General features: G+C 43.5%; 1 protein-coding gene across 3 annotated transcripts in view; it reads left to right on the top strand.

Moving 5' to 3' along the window:
• The window catches only part of LOC147624153 (uncharacterized), a 32,259-nt gene extending 23,200 nt beyond the window's left edge, over positions 1–9,059 (top strand). The window contains exons 3-6 of one of the 3 annotated variants that reach the window (XM_086819082.1): positions 8,133–8,303; positions 8,397–8,490; positions 8,661–8,723; positions 8,806–9,059. In XM_086819082.1, the coding sequence (XP_086675208.1) occupies positions 8,133–8,303; positions 8,397–8,490; positions 8,661–8,723; positions 8,806–8,868 (391 nt within the window). In that variant the 3' untranslated portion in view covers positions 8,869–9,059. Of the gene's footprint in view, positions 1–8,132; positions 8,304–8,396; positions 8,491–8,660; positions 8,724–8,802 lie in introns of all 3 variants that reach the window. The other 2 variants (XM_086819081.1, XM_086819080.1) reach the window with 2 other exon arrangements.
• The last annotated feature ends 6,251 nt before the right edge of the window (positions 9,060–15,310 follow it).

Here is a 15,310-nt window from a genome sequence, read left to right as displayed (position 1 = left end):
CCAGCCACTGAGGCTCGGGATGCTTGCAGACAGACTGTGTGGGCCCATGTGCAGAGGAGGGTCACAGATCGTATGCGTACAGTTCTGGGTGAGCCTCTTTCAGAGGTTGAGCTTGCTGAGGCCTTGAGGCTTGCTTCAAGGGAGGGCTACTCTAGTCTTGGACTTGTGTCCTAGCTCCGCACAACACCTAAGGGGTGTGTTGACACTAGGCGTGGAGCCGTGTCTCTTGACACCTCTAACTCGAGAGAGGATCTATGGTTGGGCAATGAGCTAGATGCTTGGTTCTTTGTTTTCCCTAACCTTAGGTGGTTCCTCACGGAGAATCTTTACAATATTCATGTGAAGTCTTGCACATTTTTGTAACCCACGTGGAGTTGAAGTGTGTCCAAGGAAGCTTAGTAGGCCAATTGTTGGGCACTAGACATGTGTGGACAGGTTTGGGAAGGCTAAGTAGTGGTCAGCTAGGTCTAAAGAGGTTGGCTGACCAGTCGACCAAGGGCGGATGGTCCTATAAACAGTTCCCTGCTCTCCCAACTTCAGGCATTAGGCATCAAGTAATCATCACATCACAGGAGTTGTCACCATTTGGCTACCTTCTTTTTCTTGGCAATGATGTGAGTGCATCATTAGCATCTAAAAGCTATTGTCCCATTTGTTCTCATGTGACTAGAGTTGGGGCTCTGCTTTCTAGTGTGACTAGAAATGGGGACTACTCTGCTAAATGGGGACTAGTCCCCATTTCTAGTGCTAGACTAGTCCCCATTTCTAGTGTAATAGGAACCCCTCCTAGTGTGACTAGCATATACTCTCTATGTAACTATTTGGCCCTCCGAGCTCTTTTCACATGATGGAATTCATGCCCGGACACTTGGACAAGTTGATAGATACATGGGAACACGATTCCTAAGGCTGACAAAGGAAAAAGCACCAGTCTTGGTCAAAAAGTAGAAAAAACCAAAAAGTCAAACTATGTTGACCGAGAGAGTTGAGGGCACCAGTGAAAAGAGGACATCAAATTGGATCAAAAAGCTAAAACCCGCTTTTCCAAAAAGCAGCTCCAGGGCCAAAAAGCAAGGCCTTGAAGTTGTAAAAGCACAAATCAAGAACTTTGGCTATTATTAATAAAATTTAAATCAGAAAAGCAAAAGCAAGAAGATAAAGCAAAAGCAAGGCAAGGCAAAAGCAGGGACCCCCATCAAGTATATAAGAAGCTTGCACCCTCTTGGAGAATCGTAAATTTTTTTGGAGAGCCATCTTGGGAGACCCATCTTTGAAGGCTTGATCATCATCTTCATCATCAAAATCTCCCTCTGCACTCTAAGCCTCTGCCCTACTTGCAGCGCTGCCTGTGCCGGCTGAACCACTAGTTTCCGTTGCCGCCGCCCAGAGCTTAGCTCCGCCTGTTTCTCCGGCATCGCCGCCCATTCCGCTAGCATCGTTGCTTGTTCCGCTAGCGCCTCTGCCGCCTAGAGCCTAGCTCCGTCGGCACCTCCGTCGCCCAGAGTCCAAATCCGCCAAGTTTGCACCGCCGCTGCCATCTCCTTAGAGTGCTGCCGTTGCCTTTCTTGCCGCCTATCAGCGCTTGTCTTGTCTCTCTCTTTTAGCTGAGCACCACCCACAGGGTATTGCTGTTGCTTATAGAGAGCCGCCATATCTTCTTATCCTATTCGCATCTACCACCTTGGTGTGTGCCTTTTGGGATTCTATTTGTCCAGTTTGTAGAGACACTTGTGGGGATTTGAGAGCATCAAATTTGATTCAGACATTGGATATTGGTACTAGCCCGGTGTAAGACTCTTGTGGGTCCTCCTCGTGGTGAGCTCGGCATTAGAGATCTTGTGCCTCGACACCAACTTCAGCCCAACCTCGACATCGGCACTCTTGTTTGATATTGTACTCATTTGTTGTATTGGTCCTGGCTTGGAAGATCCCATGGATTATTTCTGAAATAAATCCGTGAAAAGGAGACGGAGCCTGTTCCCCGCTCAGTGTGGTGTACTGTGTGAAACCCCTATTCCCATCTTTCCCTTCCCCTTCTCTCTCTCTCTCTATCTATATCTCTTGGACATGTGGTTGAATCTCTCACTGCATGTTCCGTTGGGCTTACAATGGTATCAGAGTAGGATTTCTCTTGAAGATGCCAATATGATGATCTTCTGGTCTCTTTAGCTTCTTTCTCTGGCAGGTTGGGACAATTCGCAGCCAATTGTCCCTTCTTTTGTAACTCGCGGCGGGTGCCCGGGGGACTAGGGTCTTTGACACACTTGTTGACACCATCAATGCATATTAAAACACTTAAACATGGCCATAGCCTTAACACATATCCAGCATCACTTTGCATAAAACATAAAAGCTAGACAAAACATCCACAAATACTGAAAATGGATCTTGCACATGTGACACCACATAGAGGCCGGCATGGACAATTTTCAATCTCCCACTTCAAAAGTCCATGCCTAGGTGGAGGGTACATACCAGTTGGGATATTTTTAGAGAAAGTTTATGGAAGGACCCATCTCTTAGATTGGGACATGTGGCAAGAAAGTGGACCTAAATAGATGCGTAAAGAATCTTTATATCAAAATTAGAATTCTCTTAAATTCTGTGAAAAGAGGTAATGTGGCCTGCGACCTTGACTAAAGTGCTCACACATACATCTACCACGTGGCCTACATCATTGGTGGCTCAAAGGTGGTTTTACTTTGTTGGGGCAGGCCGGCCTCTATGTGGTGTCACATGTGCAAGATCCATTTTCAGCATTTGTGGATGTTTTGTCCAGCTTTTATGTTTTATGCAAAGTGATGCTGGATATGTGTTAAGGCTGTGGCCATGTTTAAGTGTTTTAAGATGCATTGATGGTGTCAACAAGTGTGTCAAAGACCCTAGTCCCCCGGGCACCCGCCGCGAGTTACATTTGCTGGCCCATTCCGGCCTCTATGTGGTGTCACATGTGCAAGATCCATTTTCAGCATTTGTGGATGTTTTGTCCAGCTTTTATGTTTTATACAAAGTGATGATGGATATGTGTTAAGGCTGTGGCCATGTTTAAGTGTTTTAATATGCATTGATGGTATCAACAAGTGTGTCAAAGACCCTAGTCCCCCGGGCACCTGCCGCCGCGAGTTACATCTTTCCACATTGGAAACACTTTCCTTCTTTGGCATATTCCTCGAATTGCTTGAGGGACAATCTTCTTCGAGAGAGTGGGGGTTTGTTCCCACTCCCATCCTTCTTCTCTTGAGACGTGAAAGAACCATTCTTGATTGGAGTCAGGACACGTTTACGATCATCACAGGTTTGCTTGAGCCTACTATCATCTATGGGGATCGGAGCATTCAGGGTATTCCGCTCATTTCCCACCTCCAGGCTAGTAGAGCTATCAGAAAGGGAGCAGAGTGTGCGATGATCTATGTCCTCCTGTATGAAGCTAAAGGGTTCACCTTTGTTATTGTTCCCAATATAGGCCACTCAACACCACTCGAATCTTCTCAGGGTCAATTCAGACGTACCATTTACTGTGATGATATGGCCAAGGTAGACTAGAGACAACACTTACTCAACTCTGCATAGAACAGTTCTCTCCAAAAAATCTCCAAAGTGCTCAAGATGCTCATGAAGAGTTTTACTATATACGTGGATATTGTCTAAAAAGACTAGAATAAACTTTCCTAGATATAGATGATACCGATCATTTATCTACTGTTGTAAAGTTGCAGGCGCATTAGTGAGACTAAAAGGTAAAACCAAGAACTCTTAATGGCCATATCTTATAGAGCTCTTGTGCCTATGTGCTAGGGTTTTCAAGATAGAAAGAGAAGAGAGCAACAGAATTCAAGCACATTTCACTCACAATAGCCCTAAACTACTGTATTGTTTTATGTACAAGAAAATGTGTTTCAACTGAATTCTCATGTACAAAATGTGACTGAAAAATAGACCTCAATACTCAACCCAATACACTACTGGAGTCTCTCCATGGCCAGCCCAATCTGTAAGGCTCCAATGCTTGAGAGTTCGCGGATGAGAATGTGAATATATGTGCTTGCTTATATACCTGAAATTCCCTTGGTTGGTGAGCACAATCTTGTGACAGACTTGAACTATTAATATATGTGCTTGCTTATATACCTGAAATTCCCTTGGTTGGTGAGCACAATCTTGTGACAGACTTGAACTATTAATACTCTTAAACATTGAAATGGCACAGCACAAAAAAAAAGCAGCTCTGCTGAAAACTAGTTGACACAGGCACTAGGGCTGGAGCCATAGTCACAGGGGACGTGGGGGCGCCGTTTCGGAATGCATCAGGGACGGGGACGGACAGACGTCCCCGTGGAGGCGTCCCTCACAAGGGACGGCAGGGCGGGGACGGCGTTGGGCAGGGACGGCGAGGAGCCATTGCACACTGTAACGGTCTTTTCTTTGACTGTTTTATGGCCGTTGGGGACGCCGTCTTGGGGGCCTTTTTGGGCCATTTTGGCCCATAGTCACAAGGGCCATAGTGGCCCTCTTGCCTCTCCCTCTTGCCTAACTATATAAGAACACACACACACACACACACACTTCCTCACACACACCTCTTCAACTCTCAAGCCTTCAAGCCTCATTGCTCATTGTTCAAGGCTCAAGCCTTCAAGCACTCTAGTCTCTCTCCCTCAAGAGTCAAGCCTCTTGAGTCTTGAGTCTTCCAACTTCTAAGCCTCTAGGCTCTCACACATGCACCCTAGTCTCTCTCCCTCAAGCCTCTTCCAACTTCCAAGCCTCTCACACAAGCACTCTAGACTCTAGTGTCTCTCCCTCAAGCCTCTTCGAACTTCCAAGCCTCTCACACAAGCACTCTAGTCTCTAGTCTCTCTCCCTCTCTCAAGCTATCAACTTTCAAGTGACAAGCCATCTTCAACCATGGCATCCTCATCACGTGCCGGGGCTTCCCGTAGAAGGACGACGGGATGGACATGGTGGGAGGAGGTTAACTACACCCCATCTGCTCATGGAGGTGGTTCTCGGCCATGGGCATGCAAGCTTTGCCCATACCGGCGAACGGGTGGGGCCGACAAAGTGTAAGCCCACCTCTTGCATGAGAGTGGGCATGAGGTGCGGTTTGGCACGAATGTCACACCCGAAAAGAGACAGGAACTTCTCGACAAGCTTGCCGTCTACGAGGCGGTCGAAGTGGCAAGAAGGACACCATGAGTGGCCATGGATCTCGCGACGATGGGGAGAGGAACTCAAGCTTCTACGATGGAGTCATGTGGTGGATCGGGATCACGCACGTCATCACCTTCACCATCGAGTCGGAATGTTGCTCCATCCATCACGCCGGCACCCTCCATCTCCACGGCCTCTCAACCCTTGCGTGGCCCACGGTGACAATCTACACTTGGGTAGAATTGGAACCCCAAGTTGAAGGAGGAGGTGGATATGGCAGTGGCCCGCTTCTTCTTCCACGACCACATTGCCTTTCAAGAAGCGGCTAGGTAAGTGCGATCGATCATTGCCGATTCATCATTCATGTTTCCATCATACTAGTCCCCTTCTCATTAGTAAATTGCTTTCTTGAATAGGTCGGAATACTTCAAGGCCATGGTTAACAAGATTGGGGAGTATGGCTTAACCTATATGCTCCCCCCATCCGAGAGCTTGCGCACTACATTGCTCGAGAAGGAGAAGCGCATTGTAGAGCAAGCGGTTGACAACACAAAGCGGCAATGGAAGAGGAACGGAGTCTCTCTCATTGTGGATGGATGGAGCGACACCCGCAAGAGGAGTATTCATGGCGTGGTTGCATATTCCCGCGGAGAGATGTACTTTATCTCATCTCATGATGCATCCGGTACCGGGAAGAACGCGAATGTGCTTGCGGCTGAGTGGGCTACCACCATGGAGATCATTGGCCCCGAGCATGTAGTGGGCTTTGTTACGGATGGGGAGTCTTCGAATAGGATGGCGGGAGCCTCTAAACACTGGCCGAGAGTGTAGGTTACGGGCGGATGACGCCTCTTGGTGGGAGAGTGTGAAGACCACGGATGCTATGGTGAGGCCCATAGTCCACCTATTGAGGATTGTAGATGCTATGCAACCATGCATAGAACAAGTTCTACGAGGCCATAGATAGAGAAGTTAAAAGACTTCGTGCCTGACGAAGACAAATATGAGGAGATCCATGTCTTGTGTCTAGGAAGGTGGAATTCCTACTACTCTCCATTGCATGCAATAGCTTATGTGGTGGACCGAGAATTCCAAGGCAACAAGCAAGAGAGCGACCGGGAGGTGAGCGCTAGATCATCTTGGACTGTCTTGTGCTTGATGCATCGGTTAGGCGCATGATTAGGGACTAGCTTTCCATGTACAGGTCATTTCATGGCTCCTCTGGTTGTCATGATGCACATATCGACCGCTCCAAAGTTGGTGCCGCTCTATGGTGGGAGGACTTCGGTTCAGATGAACCGGAGCTACAGCAGCTCGCCATTCGCATACTTAGTGAGGCCGTCAGCTCCTCTTGCTTGGAGCAACTTTGGAGAACTACCGCCACATTGCCTCTAGGAAGAGGAACTGACTCGGGGTAGAGCGTGCCAATGACTGTCTTCGTCAGCGCGAACTTGCGAATGCTTTGAAGTTTGCAAGGGCGTGACCAAGAAGGCAGATCCCTTCACCGAGTGGGAGATGAGTCAACAAGAAGAGCAACAAGAGGATGAGGTGCAGCAGCAGCATGCCAGTGAGGATGAGAGTGAGGATGAGCTTAATGTTCCTTTGGCACAAGCTACCCATGACCATGAGGCGAGCACTTCACGTGGATGATCATTCATGGATCATGATTCATGTGCCTTACTACTTAGCTCTAGGCTTTAGCACTTTTGAGTCTTTCCATGCTTTAGCCTTTTTAAGTTTTTTGTCCTTCCATGTATTGTGCTTCCTTAAGGCTTAGTCCTGAGTCCTGACTCATTTTGTATCTACTTAATTATTAATACAATCAACCGTCAACGGCTTCACTCTATGATCGGTGTATTTTGTTAATATGCCTCAAAAGCTTACCATTTTAGTGTAAATTTGTGCTCATTTTGATGTCCAAAGTAGAATAAGTGTGAATAGAAAAACTTAAAAAAAAAGTATTTGTTAAGTGCCGTTCCCTCCCCCGTCCCTTGTTACCGTCCCCGGTCCCTTGTGACTATGGCTGGAGCAATGCTGAAAATTGGTTGACATAGGCACTAGGTCCGGGAAGGGCCGAGCCCCCTTGTAATGTATGTATTAACAAGGAATTTCTAAGATACAAGCTTCACGGGCATTGAATGCCTGATTTCCAATGACACTTAATACAATGAAAACAAATACCAAACATGATTTTGTCGATGCTGAAAGTCGAAATCCAAAGTGTTACGTGTACAGTTTCTCACTCCCCAATCCCTAGTAACTTGTCACATGCAACTATGCTCCACTGACATCCATATGCAGGCATGTGTGTGCCAGGCCGAGACATAGAAGACCAAAATGAGAAAGCAGGTGGATGTAGAGCAGAAATAAAACCAGTTGAAGCTCTTATCCATAAACACGATTGGACTTGTAGGTTCAAATCAGCCAGAGCAAGAGTTGTTGGCATCAAAGTGTAAGAAAGTACTCACAGCAGGTACTGCAGGTTGATGATGTACAACTGTACAGGCGGCATGGCCCAAGCTATACAGCGTTCTCAACAGGTCATACAGTGTATGGATAGAAGGTGCAACTGTGCGCAAATGGTATGGGCAGCAGTGCAATATATAGCCTTGTTTTGCATAAGTGATGGCTTTATTGTACTTCTCTGTATTTGATATGTGTACATTTGAGAGAGTAATAGTCGCGAAGACCCAGACTCAAAGGTGGTGGCCATTGGGCCACCTCATCTATGGCCACACCTCTCCCATAAGTGGGGAGGGTACCCACAAAGGTGTACACAGCTTTTCAATAGAAAGGGCACTTGTTTAAGTGCTTGGCTGGCCGGTAGTTATAAAATGGCCCAACTTGCTGGCCGAACATAGTGGAGAGTGAGGAATGTGATGAGATATCCAGTTAGCATTGGCATCCTTCCAGATATTTTGGCACATTATCTTCATGTATTTATCTTTGGCTCATGTAGTGCTAAAAAGGCCCTTCATTTGCAGGAGGATATTACGGATAGAAGCAACGCTAGCCCTTTTGGAGGCAAAGTTGAAGAGTATAGATGGGGTAGACAATGTGACGGGCACCTCAGCTCTTACTGTTTCTCAAGAACAGTTGAAACCTATTCCCAATGGCGTGTCTGAAGATGACGGAAGTGTCATGATCTCTTTAAGGTTTTGTGATATGATCTCAGTTTTCTTGTGCAATTGTGCTTTTCTTATCTTACATGACACTATATATCGGTGAGCTAGCTTTTGCATTTGCAGTGGTTTACCATCATCAAGCTCAACTACAGTTGCAGAGCAGCCAACAGTCTCTGATGTGTCGTCTCCAAGAACTGAACAGCAGCCTGTTTCCACTGTATGTTGGGAGGGCACATATTTCTTGTTGTAGAATGCACTGCTCTTTATTTTTAGAATTTGTGGCATCCTCTAAATTCATTAGGATGCACATGTAGTTAAGTATGTACAAGCAATCATTAGATTTAAGCTAATACATAGATTTATTTCTTCCATTTAATGGCCTTGCAGATCAAGGACGATTCTCGCTTTTCCCGTTTTTTCCGCATGCTACGGGTTGGTGTTCCTGAGAAAGTAAGTGTTGTGCTACGTTTCCCAACACCCCCCCCCCTCTGCTTATAAAAAATGTAAAATCTCCAATGGTTGGATCCAGAAGTTGATGGTGTGTGCTGACCTATTCATTAACGGCACAGGCAGTGAAGTTGCAAATGTCTCTTGAGGGATATGACCCCTCTTTGCTTGATAAACCGGATGCAAGCTCACCTTCTGTTTGAGCTTATTGATGAGTAGGTTGACATGTTGTAATGGGGAGGGTAATGCAGGCGGTCTTTTTGTTTTTTTTTTTTGCCATTTTGTATATACATGACAATGAGTTTTCACTTGTTTTAAATGTTGAAATCATTTCAGATATATGAGAGAGAGAGAGAGAGAGAGAGAGAGAGAATTTGTGTCCTTTGGAGACCAAAATATGGTTTATGGGACCTGTTCAGCAAGGACAAAACATCTAAAAAGCTAGTTTACTTATGTGATGTGTACACCATGTGTGTGTAAATTAAAAAACAATACCTGTGCAAAGTAGGTGCCCATAAGCTGCCGAATTATGTTGGCTGCCAAGCATATCGAGCAAATAGAAAAACCTCCTCCAGATGTGGAGTGCATATGCTGAGCAATAAAGAACTATGTTCTCGTAAGTCTTTGTGCATTTATAACTGTCATCTTTCCATTGTGTGGGCGAGAGAGAGAGAGAGAGAGAGAGAGAGAGAGAGAGAGACGGCTATATATATCAGTGCAGTCCATGACACAACATCTCGAACTGGCATCTTGTTAAAGATTTTATGTGCTTGTGTGAAAGGATTAATGCTTTTCTCCTAATGAGCCTATAAAGTATAGTTCACAATCTTGGCACATAATAGGTCCCATAATACATGGGGTCTTAGAAATGAGCTTTAAAACATTACCTTTGAAACATTTGAAGAAACCAAAACCCTTACTAAAGCAAGCCTTTGTTGCTTGACGTAAAGAGAATTGTAGGCTTAAAAAAACCACTCTCAAATGTGTGAGTCCACCCACATCTACTTATTGTTCACTCTCAAATGTGTGAGTCCACCCACATCTACTTATTGTTCTCTATTGGTGAAGTTATATTCGCTTATGCTTGCCTTTGAGTTGTGAACAATAATGACATTGGTTTGCCAGTATATACTTGCAATCCTTTTTGTTTACATGGCTTGAGGACATGGAGATTTTTGTACAACCCCTTGTATGATGATGATACCATCACAATGTTCTATGCATACAAGAGGACGGATGTTACTACATGTCCCAACAAAGTGCTATATGCCCTTGAATTGATCAGTGAATTTAGCCACCTCATCGATGTATAGTCCAAAAAGAGCTAGATATGATGTAGAACATTGCTTCGCTCCAACATTTCTTCTAATTTCATAGACATTCTTGTTGATCCATGCAATGACATGCTCATAGAGTGCCATTATTTATGTGATAAGATTTAGTGACAATTCTACTGCTTGAAACGTGTTTAAAGAGATTTCTGCATGGGAATGTCAAAAGCTTCTATTAAGTCCACAAAACATCATTAGACTTTATAAAACAATCATATTTTGCCCTCAAGGTGACGATAAGGTCTAGAGTGGAACATATGCCTAAGTTAGCATGTTCTCTTGCTTGCATGTTATTTCCCTTTGCAAAAAGCTAACCAAAGATTCAAGAAATGGGGTTTAGATCTTGGTCATAGTGGTGGCTCACCATGATAGTTATTGGGGGCTTCATGAAGTTCCAAGGCTTGGTGGATAGGAATAATGGTATTGGATAGTCAAGTGTGAGGGAAACCTTGACATATCACTTCGTTGAATCGTCTAGCTAGCATAAGGAGTTTCCAACCATAGGCAAAAATATTAGTTTGTAGTCCATCATCATTCTAGCTCTTGTGAAGCTTTTTTATGGCATCCTTTACATTAGCTATAGTAAAAGGAGGTTAAAGGGCTTGGAAAGTGTAAAAGACATGTGGTGGCCAATTGGGGACACCAAGCGATGCCTATACAAATGTTCTCCAAACCTTGGAGTTTGTAATAGGTGTGGCGAGATGTTTGAATACAACACTTCTTAGGGTCATGACTCAAGACATATGAACTATATCTTGCTCTTTTGGCATCTTCAACATACAATTTGCCACTCATGACAACTTGCGACAATTGTTTTCAATTGTCTGTAGATTATCATCATACCACTTGTTATGACCTACAAGAGATCTACCCGTGATCTTAGCTTTAGCAGGGAAAGATTTAGGGATTCTTGGTTAGTGGTTAGTGAGTAATGTTTGATACCACTCTATCATCTAATGTAGGTAAATGCTAGGTGTTAGGAAAAGCATCATAAAGGCGATTACCACACTTGTTGATCAAATTAGATTGCGGTTATTTTGGGACAACACATGGAATGTCGCAGCTTATAAGTATGATCTCTTGAGGAGTGTGTGGTGAGATGTAGGATATTGTGAGTAAAATTTGGGATCCTATAACATAGTCATCTATTCTAGAGCCTCCATCACAACTCTTTGAATGGGATCATCGAGATAATCTAATATAAATAATTGACCCATGTTTGTGCCCAAAGTTTAACATGCCATATAATGTTTCCCTTGTCATGAGAAAGTCTAGCTCTACCTCGTTGCTTAGGTCCAAATTTTTGAGTCTAGCTATTTCTTCTTCAAAAATAATAAATCAATTTGGCATTGAAAGAACATGTCCCCAATGTGAAAAAAATATATTGTCCTTATACAATGTGAGGAATGATGATGAATCCTCTTTAACTTCGAGCTCAAATGTAGGATGCATTGTAGAAGAAATATTTACTCCTTCCAAAACACATTTTGCATGTATCATCAAGCCATCTATATCTATGTGGAAAACTTTCAAGATCCTTGTGAAGGATTCCAATCGTTATACATTCTATATAGGTTGAAGGAAATATATTTGCATGCAAGCATAGATAAAGAAGAAAACAATCATGATATTCTCTGTGAAGCATTCTAATAATTACTACTCAAGTTTTACTATAGGGATGGCATCTAATCCTTAAAGAAACAAAAAGCAAGCATACAAAATAAGAAGACATTGTGTGCTTACAATTTTCTCCCCCTTTGAATTTTTTTCATAATCACATCCATTTACCATGGTACACATGACCACTATGCATGCATGCATATTAGTTTTTTTTTCCTAAATACGTTACATGCACGTGCATCATGTAGGCTAGAGCATATACATATATACATACACGCCAAACTGTGGTAAAGGAGGGCAATACATCTCGATGAAAATAAATGGAAATAAATATCAACCAATATTTGGGGACGTGTTATTTCCACCCAACAAATCATCACGTCATTCCTTGACCAAAAAGCTTGAATACTTAATAAACTAGGATGCTTGGGTATCCTTATCCACTTGTACAGAATGCTCTTCGTTTTGAAGGCTTCACTAATTTTTTCAACAGTGATAATTCAATGTGTCTCCGCTTCTATCATTAGCTGAAATGGGTCATCTTGTACAAACATACAACTGTACAGTTTTACTTATAAATATCTTACATTGATCGAACGAACATGAATCTGTAAATATACTTGGAAAGGGTGCTAGAGGCACGCCCGCTATCAATGAACCGCACGCCTACGATTATGATCGATGCAGATCTTGAAGTACCTTGCAAAAAGGATAATTACAAATTGGTTACTACATCTAAATTTGAGTTACATGTTGTTGTTCAAATCATACAAATTTTGTGCTTGTTTGTGCGAGTGAAAAAAAATCAATATATGAAGTATGGCAGGGAGTTGGCACAGCCCTCCCCAAATTTTTCTAAACATAAGGGAATGTACCCTTCCCTCTGTTTCCCAAATAACACTCTCGATATCGAAAGTGGACCAAAGATACACCTTCAGTATTGAAAGTGGCCATTATTTTGTTTGAATATAAAAGAGAAAAAATTAGGAATACCTTTGTCACTGTGATACTGAAGTCAATGATGCGACGAGTCTCGTGTGATAACCGCGTCAAATTTTTTTCCATCTGGATTCTTTTATTGTCGTGCAGTTCTCTGAATGTAGCTATGCTCTCCGTGTGTTGTAGTGCATACGTTCTTCCTCCCAGTCAAGTAATACACAAGACCTCACAGCTCACACGTAAGTTCTACATAATTGTCACGTCAACCTTGTATGCATCATCCACATCACCTCTACATCGCCACCATGGCCAGCAATACCCCAGCCACCATGCCGGTGGCCGGAGTCCTCTTCTTCTTAATTCTTCTTGAACCCAAGATCATGGATTGTGGAATTCTCGAAGAGATCACTACTGAAAGGCACGGGCTTCTTGCCATTGCCACCCTTTATAAGCATGCCTAACTAGAGGGCTTGGTGTAGGTAAGGTTTTTAAACAATTGATTTTAAAGCACCAAAATCAAACCTGTCGAGGTTACCCTCATGCCTCTAATTCAAGTTCTCCTTCAAGAAGAGGGAGATGCTCTGCACATAATTGGCCTGGATCCCTTGATCCCTGGCCTTGAAGAGATCTGGGCGTGTGAGGTGAAGGTGGTCACATAAGCAGGCCCAAAACCTCTGCTGATCCAAGCTTCCATGAACATCATTCATGCCAAAGGCTAAGTACACATATTGCTGCTGTGACTCCTTCCGCAGCCTATTTATGGCACCATAATAGAGGTGCTCTTCTGCTTTGCCGTGAATCGCAGAAGATGCGATATTTGTCCGTTGTAACATCCTTCAATAGAGCATCTACAACAAGAGGAGCGTAGTTAAGGTTGGGATGATCCATTGAGAGGCCAGTCGCGAAACTTCGTACTCCTCTCTGTGATGGCTGCATCATCATTGAATAGACTTTGTACTTGTGCCTTGCAACAAGAGTAGCAGGTCGCGAGACTAGGACATGAAGCTCCTCCATAATTTCCAGCACTAGCGTTTCCGCCTCCAAAGACGATACTATGGACAGATACACGATAGTCTTCTTCCACAAGCATTCCGGATGCAAGCTTCCAGTGGTGCCCAAAGCCCTCAACATCCAAGATCTCACCAATTATACGCTTTGCCATGTTAGGGTAAGCAAAGGAGAGCACTACCTCAGAGCAAACAAAAGGGTTTGGGCCTCAGTCCCATGACGTATTAGAGAATTAGAGAGAGAACAAAGTGTGAGAATTCTCATGCTTTTTTGCTTTATTTTAATTGTGTGCGACCACGTGGTTATCTCTGCTTGCATGCTTTTGTGAAAGGGTCAAGTTGCTTTTGAATTATCTCAAATTCAATTACATTATATACAAGTTAAAATAACTACAACGTTCTTTTCGGAAAATTAAAATACAAGACAATGTCCTTATCAACTCATAAACAACATAAATATCTTAAGTGCTTTTTTTGGTTTCTTATAGCTCAATAGAAGTATTTATATAATAACTTTTTACCATAAATTAATAATACCGGGTGGCCTCTCTTAGATAACTTCACCTTGAGAGATTTAGATATACGTTGTTCTATAATATCCCATGCTCTTTGAAGTTTGTCTATGGGTTACGTCATGCACATTCGGGCTTGTTCATGTTTCTGTTGTTATTTTGTTCAAGTTTACAACTCATGGATCCCAATCATGTGGATGTGTAAAAAGGGTGCTCTTGGGTTGTCCTATAATATCCCATGCTCTTTGAAGTTTTCTTATGGGTTGCGGCAGTAGATTCGGACTTTGTTCATGTGGCTTCATGTTTGTTGATATTTTGTCTAAAGTTACAACTCATGGATCCCAACCATGTGGATGTGTAAATAGGGTGCATGTAAAGCTCTTCACATGATAGTGTTAACCCATTTGTAGGGTTAACAAGAGCTACTACCATTATCCTATATCAAGGAGTCAAGGTAGATACACCAAAAGGTCATACATTCAAGATATGAAAGCAATGGTGTCCAAATCTATAACTTGGACGGGCGCCCGTAATGGTTTGACGGAATACTTATGGCGATTTTCGCTTCAAGAGCATGTGGTAGTAAGTTAGGATGAAGTCCTAAATGATGTACTTCATGGATATATTATGAGAGTAATCATTGTAATAGCATTAGGCCTCTTATGAGCCTAAAGTGCCTGGCCAGCCACAATTTAAGTGAGTGTGAACACTTATGGGGCCATGTATATAAGTGAATTTCTCTCATAATACAAGAGACTCTCCCATTGTGCAATAGAGTCTTGCTCTTGCTAATCTCTCCCTAATGCATGCTAGTGAGTGTGTGTGAGTGAACTGAGGTGAGAGGAGGGACGAGTACCCGAAGTGTAACACGGCGGTGTGACAATGTTCGCGAGAAACGTTCGAATTGCTTCTCAAGGAGTTGTAGAGCTTGGAGACCTCAAGGGTTACGAGCGCGGCCATTGGAAAGATCCTCACGACAGTTGCTGTTCACCAGGTAATCTCTTGTTGGATGTGTTTCAAGGGGGGTTAGGGTGAGCCATAACAAATTTGGCGCCGCGCCGGGGAGTCATCCCTTGGCTTTTTCCATCATTTTTCTTTAATCTACGCATTGCCCATTGCCCATTGTCTCGATTAATGGTTTCCCATGAAGAAGATGTGGATTTGATGGAGATTTGTGTGTG

This window comes from Cibotium barometz, chromosome 25 (genome assembly GCF_041138505.1).
Source record: "Cibotium barometz isolate CiBa-2024 chromosome 25, ASM4113850v1, whole genome shotgun sequence".
In the NCBI taxonomy this organism is placed as follows: domain Eukaryota; kingdom Viridiplantae; phylum Streptophyta; class Polypodiopsida; order Cyatheales; family Cibotiaceae; genus Cibotium; species Cibotium barometz.
The sequence above is the reverse complement of the archived record's forward strand: the minus strand, read 5'-3'. Positions and strand labels throughout refer to the sequence as shown.